Here is a 13652-nt window from a genome sequence, read left to right as displayed (position 1 = left end):
TGACGGGAACAATAATATTATTTAGAAAGAAAGAATTCAAGGCATAAATAAAAAATAAATAGAAGAGGACTATTTCATATTGTATGAAGGAAAAACACAGAGAAGTTTAATAGTTATGACCTGTAAATATTCTGCCCTAAAACAAACAAACAAACAAAAAAACAGCTTCAAAGGATATAAAGCTAACCCTGACTAAAATATGAAAGTGGACAAATAATTTAGTTGGGATGGAAGTTTATACATACACATCTCTCTCAGATATCGATAATCAAAACCACAATGAAGGATATAAGGATTGGTATAACACAACTTAAGCTTATTCTAACAGGGATATAAGGAACTTGTACCCAAGAGAAAATACACATACTTTCAACCCAAATGAAAAAGCTGTGAAAATTGACTATGTTTTAAGTCAGGGATCAGCAAACTCTTGAAGTAAAGACATATTTTAAGCTGTGTGGGCCACAGGGTCTCTATTACAACACTCAGCTCTACAATCATAGCTGGAAAGGGGTCATAGACAATATGTAAATAAATGGATGTGGCTATATTCCAATAAAACTTGATTTACAAATATAGACCCCAGGCCAACCTGGCCTACAAGTTATAGTTTGTGGATCCCTGTTCTAGGTAACAGAGGAAATATTTTAAAAATCCATAAGGCTGATACAACACAGGCCACAGTTACCATAATGTAGAGTTAAAAATTAACATACTAGTCCCTCCCTCAAATCTAAACAACTGGAAATTTCAAAATTTTAAATTTTTAAATGCACTTCTAAATAACCCTTGGGTTGAAGAGAAAATAAAAATGGAAAGTACAAATTATTTACAAGTAAACAAACAAAAAACATCAGAACCACCTTACTACATATACATCAAAACCTGTGGGCCCAGAGTGAAGAGGAAAATTTATGACCTCAAATGTATTTATTAGAAAACCAGGAAGATAGAAAATAAACCTGGTTTTCACCTCAAGAATTTAGAACAATACAACAATAAAATGCAAAGAAAATAGAATAAATTAATAAAGAGAAATGCAGAATTTTTTTAAAAGGCTAAGAAACTGAGTTGTAAATAATGCTGCTATGAACATGGGTGCACAACTATCTCTTAGAGATCCTGCTTCCTCTTTTTTTGTTTTTGAGACGGAGTTTCACTCTGGCGCCATCTCGGCTCACTGCAAGCTCCGCCTCCCGGGTTCACGCCTTTTTCCTGCCTCAGCCTCCCCAGTAGCTGGGACCACAGGCGTCTGCCACCACGCCCAGCCAATTTTTTGTAGTTTTGGTAGAGATGGGGTTTCACCGTGTTAACCAGGATGGAGAGACCCTGCTTTCAATTCATTTGGGTATATACCAAAAAGTGGAGCTGCTGAATCATATGGTAGCAATATTCTTGATTTGAGAAACTACCATACCATTTTCCACAGTGGCTGTACCATTTTACATTTCTACCAACAGTGTATAAGGGTTCCAATTTCTCCATGTCTTTGCCAATACTTATTTTCTGGTTTTTTAAAACACCTTTTTGAAATACTGATTTCAATTTTATTGGATATATTCCTGGAAATAGGATTGCTGATTCATATGACAGTTCTATTTTTTGTTTTTTGAGGAATCTCTATACTGTTTTCTATCTCTGACTTTTTGATAATAGCCATCCTAACTCATTATGGTTTTGATTTGCATTTCTCGGATTAGTGATGTTGAGTACCTTTACATGTACTTATTGGCCATTTATATGTCTTCTTTGGAAAAATGTCTATTCAGGATCTTTGCCCATTTATAAATTATATTATTTGGGTTTTTTGCTATTGAGCTATGTGAATTCCTTATATATTTTGGATATCAGCCCCTTTATCAGATATATGGGTTACAAATATTTTTCTCCCCTTCCGTAGGTTGCCTTCTCATTTTGTTCAGTTTCTTTTGCTGTGCACACGTTTTAGTTTGATGTAGTCCCACCCGCTTATTTTTTCCTTTGTTGCCTGTGCTTTTGGAGTCGTATTCATAAAATCTTTGCCAAGACCAATGTCAAGGAGCATTTCCTCTGCTTTCCACTAGTAGTTTTACACTTTCAGGTCTTTAAGTCTTTAATTCATTTTAAGTTGAATTTTGTATATATGTGTGATAAGGATCCACTTTCATTCCTTCGCATGTGGGTATCTTGTTTCCCCAACACCATTTATTGAAGAGACTACCCTTTTCCCGTTGAATATTCCTGACATCTTTGTTGACGGTTAGTTGACTGTGTAAGCATGGGTTTATTTCTGGGCTCTCTATTGTCCTATTAGTCTATGTGTCTATTTTTATGCCAGTACCATATTGCATTGATTATTATAGCTTTATAATATACTGTGAAATCACATAGTGTGATTTCTCCAGCTTTGTTCTTCTTTCTCAAGATTGCTTTGGCTATTCAGGAACTTTTGTAGTTTCATATGAATTTTATGATTTTATTTCTATTTCTGTGAAAAATGTTATTGGAATTTTGATAGGGATTGCATTGGATCTGTAGATGACATTGGGTAGTAGTGTGTGGGAAGTAATGTCTCATTTTGGTTTTTATTTGCATTTCCCTAAAGACTAACGATTTGGGGCAATTTTTCACGTGTTTATTGACCACTTGTATATCTTCCTTGGAAAAACGTCCATTCAAATCCTTTTACACCTTTTTTAAAATTTAGGTGAAATTCACATAACATAAAATTAACCATTTTAAAGTGAACAATTCAGCGGCATTTAGTACCTTCACAATATTGTACAACCACCACCTCTATCTGATTCAGAAACATTTTCATCACTCCAAAATAAAATCCCGTACCTATTAGTTACTCCACATTCTTCCTTCCCACCAGCCCAGGATAACACCAATCTGCTTTCTGTCTCTATGGATTTAGCTATTCTGGATACTTCCTATAAGTGAAATCATACAATATGTGACTTTTTGTGTGGCTTCTTTCACTTATGTTTTCAAATTCTTTCAGATTGTAGCATGTTTCTATACTTTGTTTCTTTTTTATGAATAATATTTGATTGAATGGATATACAGTCATGCATTACTTATTGATGGAGATGCATCCTGAGAAATGCATCGTTAGGCAACTTCATTGTCATGCAAACATCATACAGTGTACTTATACCAAACAAGATGGTACAGCCTACTACATGCCCAGGCTATATGGTATCACCTATTGCTCCTATGCTATAAACCTATACAGCATGTTACCATATGGAATACCATAGGCAGCTGTAACACAATGACAACTATTTGTGTATCTAAACACAGAAAAGGTACAGTAGAAATACAGAATAAAAGACCAAAAAAAAGTACACCTGTATAGGGCACTTACCGTGAATGGAGTTTGCAGGACCGGAAGTTGCTCTGGGTGAGTAATTGAGTGAGTGGTGAGGGAATGTTAAAGCCTAAGATATTACTGTACACTACTGGAGACTTTATAACACTGAACACTTAGGATACACTATATTTAAAATTGTTTCTTTCTTGGCTGGGCACGGTGGCTCATGCCTATAATCCCAGCGCTTTGGGAGGCCGAGGTGGGTGGATCACCTTAGGTCAGGAGTTCAAGACCATCCTGGCCAACATGGTGAAATTCCATCTCTACTAAAAATACAAAAATTAGCCAGGCGTGGCAGTGCACGCCTGTAATCCCAGCTACTCGGGAGGCTAAGGCAGGAGAATTGCTTGAATCCAGGAGGCGGAGGTTGCAGTGAGCCTAGATCCTGCCATTGCACTCCTGGGTGCAAGTCTGGGTGACAAGAGCAAAATTCCATCTCAAAAAATAAATAAATAAAAATAAAAACAAAATTTTTCTTTCTTCAATAATTAACCTTAGCTTACTGTAACTCTTTTACTTTATAAACTTTTTAATATTTTGAATCTGATAATACATAGCTTAAAACACACTGTACAGCTATATAAAATATTCTCATTCTTTATATTCTTATTCTATAAGAATCAACATTACACTCAAAGAAAATGACCATTGGAGCACTGTGGAATTCATATTTTCAGATTAGGGATGCTCAACCAGTAAGTATAATGCAAATATTCTAAAATCTTAAAAAATCTAAAATCTGAAAGTATTTCATATAAAGGATACTCAATCTGTATTTGCTTTAAAGTCTTTATCACACAATTCCTACATGGGTGTCAGCTCAGTGTTGGCAACTGTTAATGTCCTTTTCTATGCAAGTTGAAATTTTCTCAGTTCTTCACATACCAAGTAATTCTGAATTGGATTCCCAGTATTTGGAATATAATGTTGACACACTGGGTCTTGTTTATATTCTATGGAGAATGTTGTTACTTTTGTTTTAGCACACAATCCACCTAGTTAGGTTCAGGTTCAATTTTCCACAGCCTTCTGTAGGCAGCAGTTCTAATTTTTCAGAGCCTTTGTAGCGTTCTTAGGATCATACCTGCATGTGCACCACCTAGTGGTCAGTATAGGATCTATGCGGTGGTCTATTGGTTAATTCTGTTCTAAATTATGCTAATTAGGATCAGATCCATGCATGCATTGCTCAAGTATTAGCCCAGAAATTTATGAAGTTGCTTTATCATGTTCCTCCCTTTATGTGATTTCTTGGACCCCTCCTGTTCCTCCTACCAGAAACGAGACTCTAGCTACTCTCTTGTGTTCCTCCATGATTTGGCCTGCGTATACACCAAATGTTTAATAACCAAGCTTTCATTCTTTTATCAAAATAATAATAATAATAATCATTATCATTTGTAGTAACAGCAGCATCAAGAATTCTTCTAATTAATCGTTAATAGTGATAATAATAATAATGATAAACTGTCTGGGAGGAAGTATGACAGCAATTGCTAAGACTGGTGTCCCAGAGCAAGATATCTCAGGTCTAGCACAGAGTGATACCTGAACAAAAAAGCTGGCTCCCAACCTATTCACCGTAAAGTGAAGCCTCATGTTGACAAGCCAAGGCCACAAAAAATGAGCTACCACTTCACTTTTTGTTGCTTTATTCTTAAAAAGGGATAGACAAGAAAGATTTTAAAAATTAAACAAAAAAAATTATCAGAGGAAACAGATAACTGTAAATAACAGAAGGCAATCTAACATTTCACTATCATATCAGTAAAATAAAAAAGGATGCTGTGAAATGGGAGTAACCACCAAATGTAGAAAAAACTCTTGAAAATTAAAAATGTAAAATTGCCAAAATAAAAGAGTTGGAAGATAAAATTTTAAACATCCGAAACTAGAACAAAATAAAAGAGACAGAAAATATGAGTAAAAAGAAAGAGTCATTAGGTCAATTTAGGACCTTTAACTTGTGACTGATAAGAGTTCTAGAAAGAGAAAGGGAAAAAAACGGGCAGGAATTATCAAAGAACAGAGAAAAGGATATGATATCTCTGTCCTATTAACTTAGGGGGAAAAGGAAGGAGAGAGCTATGAGAGAGGAAGCTGGTGATGCATCTCCTTCTGCTAGGACCTCAAGTCCATGAGACAGGATTACATTGGATAAATTAAGGAGAACACTGACCATGAGAACAAGGACTCCTACACTGACTACTATAACCAGCATGAGACCAGCAAGCCTCCTTTCCTTACAGTGTAGATTTATTTAAGTCATCTTCCCAATACTTCTGATGCCATCTTAGAGTGAATATGGGGAGTAACGGAAGTAACCAAAGGAATGAGAAGTCATTCCCCAAAGACCAATATAAACTAGAAGAAACTGTTTAAATTATGGAATTGGACTGAGTTACAAATAAGATTTCCTCTCTCCAGGAACTAGGTAGGTTGTGGATTGTTTTATCTGGGCATACAAAACAAACAAACAAGCAAAAAACAACAGAGAATTGCCCAGAGCTGAAAGACAAGCACTTTCTGATTGACGTGCACAGCAGTTTGAATAAAATATCCACATTCTAACTATATGATAGTTAGAAAATCATAGAAAATTTCACATCAAGAATAAAGAGAGATACCTAAAAGCTGTCAGAGAGACAGGGGAAAAAATGCCCTACAAAGGCTTATCATCAGTAACATTGGATGTTTAAAAACAATGCCTTCAAGGTTATGAGGGGGAAAATTTCCACTTCGAATTCTTTATCTAGTAAGGTTATTAATTAAGAATAAAAACATTTCAGACAAGCAGAACTCAGAAAGTTTAGCTCAAATACACACCATTCTTAGGAAGTTACTAGAGAGTCTTTTCCAGCAAAATGACACAGTGAACCAAGAAAGATAACATAAAATCCAGATCACAGTGGATCCAACCCAGGAGAATAATGAAGGAAAGTTCCAGGATGTCAGCTGTGCAGTAGGCCTAGAGAAGATACCAGATCAGGGTAAGAGGATAGTGGGTTTCAAGGGAACAATTATAGGAAAAGCAAGGATTCCAAATATTTTAATATTACTTCTGAGGATGTAGAGCTCTGGGAGATGATAAAGGCAGAAAAATAAGGGGAAAAAGCCACTCAAAACCCCATGTAAAAAACAAAAAGCTATATAAGAAAGGAAGTGGAATCATAGTACACTACACTGCTTGGTTGTACAGAGAATAATCTTTACATAATAATAACAATATAAACACTTTATTTTCTACTCTCAGAATCAACCATAGACAAAGCACAGAAAATGCAATTATGGTTACAACACAGAACATAGATGCTTACAACTGTGAAAATATAAATGCTTAGGGTAAAACTACAAGTAACAGCAGGGAGCCAAAAAATATTGTCTACTATCAATTGTTAATAGAATAAATAAGCAAACTTTAAGATTAGAAAAGTAACCAACAGAAGAACAAAAAATAGTAACATAACTACATTGAGGAGAATGGAGATGGGGTAGTATAAGTGAGCTAAATCCTCATTTGTGAGAGCAATATAACACAATAATAAATAAGAATAGAAAATATCCAAAATTGGTAAATCAAGAAAGAATATCATAAGTATATTATTTAGAGATATCAAAGTAACAGAACTAAAAGGAAAATTAGGAGAAAGAAGTGGTTCCATCTGAGGAGTGAAACTATTTATTATAAGCCCTTCTGTACCATTCAATATTTTTATGCATATGCATGTATTAGTGTGGTGAAAATTTTAAAAATTAATATTTATTGACTAGGTATTTATCTATTTCTCTTCCACATCTTTACACAAATCATAGCATACTGTTCTTCTACCCTGCATTTTCCATTTAACAAAATATCTTGGAGATATTTGTGTATTACTACCAAGCTTCCTCGCTTTTTTTTTAACGGCTGCATTTTATTCCATTATATGAATGTATTATAATTTATTTAATCAGTTCTGTACTGATGAGTATCTGTTTTTTCCCAATTCTTTGACATTTCAAACAATGCTACAATAATAAATTGATAAATATTACAAGAAAAAAGGTAATACAGTATTTGCTTCTATCTCCCAATTAGACAATGAATGAACATGGCATATAGTAGGTACTCAATTAAGATTTGCTATGGCCGGGTGCAGTGGCTGACACCTGTAATCCCAGTATTTTGGGAGGCCGAGGCAGACGGATCACCCGAGGTCAGGAGTTTGAGACCATCCTGGCCAACATGGTGAAACCCCGTCTCTATTAAAAATACAAAAATTAGCCACACGTGGTGGTACATGCCTGTAGTCCCAGCTACTCAGGAGGCTGAGGCAGGAGAAATGCATGAACCCGGGAGGTGGAGGTTACACTGAGACGAGATCACACCACTGCACCCCAGCCTGGGTGACAGAGTGAGACTCTGTCTCAAAAAAAAAAAAAAAAAAAGATTTGCTAATTTAGATTGAACTGGATTTCAATAAGGAAATGGATCTATGCAAACATTTAAATCAAGTTTATGACACAGCAAAGACAAGAATCTATACAAATCTAGTACTCTGCATGTTCAGTCTTTGATTTATGATTTACCAGAGAAAGGAAAAATAGTTACGATAAGTGTACAAAAGGAAACGTCAGGCAGGACTGTGGTGATGTAATTACAGTGAAGAGGCTGCTCATATGACCCTAGCTTCCTAGGTCCCCAATATCCAAGCTGCTAAAGAGATTCTAACTCATCATAGAGCTGTAAATGAGTATAAACAAAAAGGCAGAGTTCTTAGTGTCTTACCAGTGAAAGGAATAAAATGAAACAAAACAATAAATTCCCTGAATTGGAGATTAGCCCTCCAATACACACATAAGTCCCTCCCATACTTACTCTGAACTCTTTTGGGCCTGTATGGATTGGAAGCAAGTGTAGAGTACCCGGCCAGTCTATCAAAGGAAAAAAGAAAGAAAGAAATATCACACAAAGAAAGATTAATATTGAGAAAGACCCCAAAGGTCCCTCTAGAAGCAGAAGGTTAAAAGAGATTCCAAAGATGGAATATGCCATAAATTAATTTCTATAAAAAGGATCATATGCTCAGTCAACATAAGATGGTCACAACCAAACATCTGCTCATGTAACAGCAGGGAATTGTTAACAAACACAAGAACCAGGAACCTAAGAACCTGAACATTCAAACTGCCATCCTGAAAGCTGACAAACTTATTCAACAACTACTTATGATGACAATAAATAAATAAATGCATGATGACAAGGTTGAAAGCATTTCAAATGATGTATAAAGTTCAAGGTACTGAACTTCAGTGTTTCTGGAAAACTGATTTTATGAAAAATATTCATTATTAACACAGATTCTGAGAATATAACTAATGCACTAAATAAGACACTATTGTTATTCTTAGCAGAATTCATACCTACAATGTTAAGTAGTAATTTTCTTTTTGTTTGAACTGACACATATTATAACCTCTTGACATGAACATAAAATTCAAACAGAATTCAAATAAAGAATGGCAAGACTGGCCACTGATCAAACTGTTTAACCTCTCTGACCTTCAGTTTGTTCATTCATAAAATGGGAATAATACTTCTTCTGGGGTTTGTCAGGGTTACAGCATATTTACGTAAAGCACCTAATAAGTACATGCCATACAATAGGTGATAAATGGTAGCTGTTACTATTAGTAGCCATCAAACTATATTCAGCATCCAACCACTTCTCATTATCTTCACTCTTACCACCATGAGCAAACCTCCATCATCTCTTGTCTAGATTACAGCAATATCTTCCTAACAGGTTTCACTGATGCCACGGATTCCACCCCCACCCTCTGCCCACTGTTCGGTCTACACAGAAGCCAGAGAGATCCCATTAAAACATAAAGATCTGGACCTTGTTTAGGACAACTAAATGAGTTATCATTCAAACTGGGACACTTCCAAGAGGGAAGGACACTAGGATAATAGGGTAAAACTGGGACTGACAGAGGCAAACTGGGATGTATGCTCATGGTCTTCCTCACTCTGCTGCAGCCACACCAACTTCCTTGATGTTTCCTGAACATGCCACACTCACCTTAGGGTCTTTGCACTGCCTATTTCCTCTGCCTGGAACGTTCTTTCCCCAAGAAATCCACAAGATTTGTTCCCTCACCTTCTTCAGGTCCTGACTCAATGACCCTTTTCATTGAAACCTTTCCTGGCCATCCTATTAAAATTGCAAAGAGATTTTTCTCTACTCTGTGTATACACACACACACAGACCACACACACACACACACACACACACACACACAATACCTTTGTGTTCTTATCTTCTATGAAACAGGAAAAAATAAGTCCTACAAAGCCTTGATCCATCATCTGGTACATGGCTTGTGTGCGAACATCTGAAAATAAATGAAAATTTAAAAATCTTCGGTCAATAAGCTGTGTCTCACAGACTTAAAGATTTAAAGATAACAGCGACATATAATCTTCCTAGGATTCATATTGTACAGGCAAAACAGGAATATATCCTAAGGACGATGTCAAAGTAAAAATGTTTTGCTAGCTTAGGGTAATACTATCGAAAGTCTGCCATTAAATAATAAAACTTATTAATAACTCTAACCTGCCTAGCCCAAGAGTAGCTCTGCTATGGAATATGGTATAGAAAGAGAAATTAAAAATTTCAGTTACCCCAAAACTTGATAATTTCCTCCATGGAGAGTCAAAGAAAGGCTTTGGAAGGAGAGAAAGTATTTCCTAGAAAAAGCCTTTTGATGGACAGCTTCTAGGAAAGTGAACATATTTATTAGGCTTGCTACTAAAGAATAGAAGTGTGGAACAATTACAGAGGAAGCCATTGTATGGAAGTGGTTGTGATATAAATTCAACATTCCAGAGAGTAGAAACCCCTCCTATATGGTTACTTGATTTTTTTCTTAATTCTGCTTGATATGGTTACTGAACTTTTGAAAAGAGATAATAAACAGGCACCAAATAACAACATTAGAAAGGATTAAAATATTAAATGCCAAAAACGGCTGGGCGTGGTGGCTCATGCCTGTAATCCTAGCACTTTGGGAGGCAGAGGCAGGCGGATCACCTCAGGTCGGGAGTTTGGGACCAGCCTGACCAACATGGAGAAACCCCTTCTCTACTAAAAATTCAAAATTAGCTGGGTGTGATGGTGCATGCCTGTAATCCCAGCTACTTGGGAGGCTGAGGCTGGAGAATCGCTTGAACCTGGGAGGCAGAGGTTGCAGTGAGCCGAGATCATGCCATTGCACTCCAGCCTGGGCAACGAGAGCAAAACTCCGTCTCGAAAAAAAAAAGCCAAAAACTAAACAGAGGCTAAATTTAGTCTTCAGACCATTGTTTATAAAGGATACAAAAGATCAGGTGTCACAATGAAACACTGCAGATTACAGTTTTGCCCAATGGCTTACATTCACTTAGTTTGGCAATGTGTTCTTCAACATTGTTTGTGTGTATACCTTTTTGATCTGGATTTTGACTTCTCCCCAATGTCCTCCCAAGTAAAGACTGAGACCAAACAGTACCCAGCAATGAGTACAAAGGAAATTGGCTGAAAATATTGCTAAAAGTACATAGCATTGTAAAAATGGTCTCTGTACTGCTATATGACCTTGGTAAAATTATTGGTTCTGTTAAGCCTATTTCCTTATCAGTTAAATGAGAATAAACATCATCCCTTCTCTCATAGGGTTTTGTAATTTTTAAATTGCAAAATTTTTAAGACACATCAAAGGTACTTCATAAGCATTACTTCCATTCAATTTTATCTACAACCCAAACTGCTTTTTGTCAAGGTCACCAATGATTTATTCTTGGTCTTCAATTTACCTGATCTCAGCTGGTCACTGCCTTCTTGAAACACTGTCTTCACTTCGCCTCACGTTCCCACTCTTCCTACTTGTCTGTAACTTCCTGTCTCCGTTGCCGGATCCTTCTCATCTTCCCACTCCAAATATTGGTGTGGCCCAGGCTCAGTGTTCAGTCCTTTTATCTATCTACCCTTACTCTTTGGGGGATTTCATCTAGTTTTGTGGCTTCAAATCTACACCAGCCACTCCCAACTCCTGCCCAACAAACTCTAGTCCCAGAAATCCAGAACCATAGATCTAAGTTGTCGTCTGACAGTTCAACTTGATTGTCTTAAAACAATGCTACTGAGAGTATGTCTCACGTAAGCTCAGTACCTCCACCCTGGCGCCTGCCAAAGCGAGTCGACCCTGCCCGTCCACTGGCTACCAAGAGTCCCCGACCTTGGGCCCCCAGAGGCTCAGAGTGGCCTCGGTCACCCCCCCGGGGGAGACCCTCGTACTCCCATCTTCCCCCGTGGGAAGGCGTATTCTTCTCGCCGGCGAAGCTTCTCCGGGTGGGATCATTCTGGCACCCCGTCCTAATGGATGTACCCCGTCTGAGCATTGTCTACCCCTTGGGAGACCACTTGAGCTCCGAGGGACCCACTCCAGCCACCGCTGCCTGCGAGGAGCTGTCATCCTATGGACACTCATTCTCATCTCAGCAGCCTCGGACTCTGCACCACTCACCCTTCCCGACCTCGGCATCTACTCAGAAATTCTCTCAGGCATTCTGCTTCCCATCCAAACACAACGCTATCTACCTCTGCTGGCCACCTCTCAGCCTTTCCTGCTCTCTAAGTGAAAAGCCCATTGGTGCCCTCAGAACAGCCAAAGACTTATTTCAGAAGCCTCCAACAGAGGTATGAGATGCTTTAATGACATCGGAGCATTAGCCTGGCCATCTTTGGGATATAATGGATAAGAACAGCTGCTGCTTGCTATATGTTTTTGACGATCAGCTATATAAAGTGGAGTGAACCTTCAGAGCCAATTATTTGACCAACACTAGGGCAATTCGAGAACAGGGATGGGGGTGCTTTGCAAGAGGCTGCCTGGTTTGAATACGCGACTGCCCAGTCCTGCTTTGAGGAAGCCGAGAGATTGGGAACGCCTTTACTCTGGTTTTTAAGAGCTTTAATCCAGTTCTTACACAAGGATCCACCAGATGGCGCTGTGAGCAGGGGCTTCTCCTGGTTTCCTAAAGAAAGGGCCGGCCAGGCGCGGTGGCTCACGCCTGTAATCCCAGCACTTTGGGAGGCCAAGGCGGGCAGATCACCTGAGGTCATGAGTTTGAGACCAGCCTGGCCAATGCGGTGAAACCCCCTCTCTACTCAAAATGGAAAAAAAAATTAGCTGGGCGTGGTGGCACACGCCTGTAATCCCAGCTACTTGGGAGGCTGAGACAGGAGAATCGCTTGAGCCCAGGAGACGGCGGTTGCAGTGACCTGAGATGGCGCCATTGCACTCCAGCCTGGGCAAGGAAGGGAGGGAGGGAGGGACAGAGGGAGGAAGGGAGGGTGGGCGGGCAGGTGGGGTTCTCTACAAGACTGGGTACACAATGTGGACATGGCGTGCATGTTGCTGTGAAAAGCCACTCTGGACACTGTGCTTTCTCTCGGACATGCCTTCTGACCAGATATGGCCTCCTTAAAGGATGCAGATGCCACTGTGATCAGCATGAAGTTTCCCAATGGGGCGGCTGTTAGCTTGGATATCAGCCAGCACCGGACAGACAGCTGTGACCACAGACGGGACGTTCATGATTCCCAAGGTGTGTTGCAGATGAACAATCAGAATTCCTTGGGCATGACCAGGCAGGGTATGTCCTATCCCTCTGCTCCCAGACCCAGGCTGGCCGCTACCAAAACTCATATCGAGAGCGCTTCAGACATTTTGTCTGAAGAACCCTTAAAGGGAAAGAACCTCCTGAAATCACCAAAGAGCAGTTCCTCGGAGTCATTCAGGTAGCTGTCATGGCAAAGCAGTCCTGGGGGAACCAGGCAGCCATGGACCTACCCAGCAAATTGGTAAAGATCTCCGTGGTCAAGAGAGAAACTCTGTAAACTGCCCCAAGGCTCAAGCCAAGACCCTGCTTGAGATCCGATTGCCTGTTTCACTTCTCCCTGTTACTGAGAGAGGGAGGTGGAACTCTCTGGTGACATTATCCTCACCGGAAATAAAGAAAGGAAAGCAATAGGAAACCATGTATGTTTCATTACTGGTGTAACCAAACTCTTCAGGATGTGACTTCAGACCCAAGAATAAAAAGTTGGAGGTCCCTTATCTGTTTTCTGTTGAAAACCTGAGCCTGGTACATGAGAGATGCTCTTTTGGTCAGAGTTTCCTCTGGTTGGGTCTCTCAGGAAGAAAGCAGGTTGGGGACTGGACCACATAAACTGACCTGGAAACCAGTGGATTCAGCTTTTCTGTA

The 13652-nt window shown here is 38.9% G+C and overlaps 2 protein-coding genes across 6 annotated transcripts in view; one reads left to right on the top strand and one right to left on the bottom strand.

Moving 5' to 3' along the window:
- Positions 1–13652, top strand: part of MTCP1 (mature T cell proliferation 1) — an 85393-nt gene that overhangs the window by 50162 nt on the left and 21579 nt on the right. The gene's annotated exons all lie outside the window — the stretch shown is intronic.
- BRCC3 (BRCA1/BRCA2-containing complex subunit 3) overlaps positions 1–13652 on the bottom strand; it is a 51815-nt gene that overhangs the window by 23332 nt on the left and 14831 nt on the right. For all 5 annotated transcript variants that reach the window (XM_055269182.2, XM_055269183.2, XM_055269180.2 and 2 more), the window contains 2 exons: positions 9648–9736; positions 8217–8272 (listed from right to left, as the gene is read on the bottom strand). In XM_055269182.2, coding sequence (XP_055125157.1) covers positions 8217–8272; positions 9648–9736 — 145 coding nt within the window. The remainder of the gene's footprint in view (positions 1–8216; positions 8273–9647; positions 9737–13652) is intronic.

Source organism: Symphalangus syndactylus, chromosome X (genome assembly GCF_028878055.3).
Source record: "Symphalangus syndactylus isolate Jambi chromosome X, NHGRI_mSymSyn1-v2.1_pri, whole genome shotgun sequence".
NCBI classification, from domain to species: Eukaryota; Metazoa; Chordata; class Mammalia; order Primates; family Hylobatidae; genus Symphalangus; species Symphalangus syndactylus.
The sequence above is the reverse complement of the archived record's forward strand: the minus strand, read 5'-3'. Positions and strand labels throughout refer to the sequence as shown.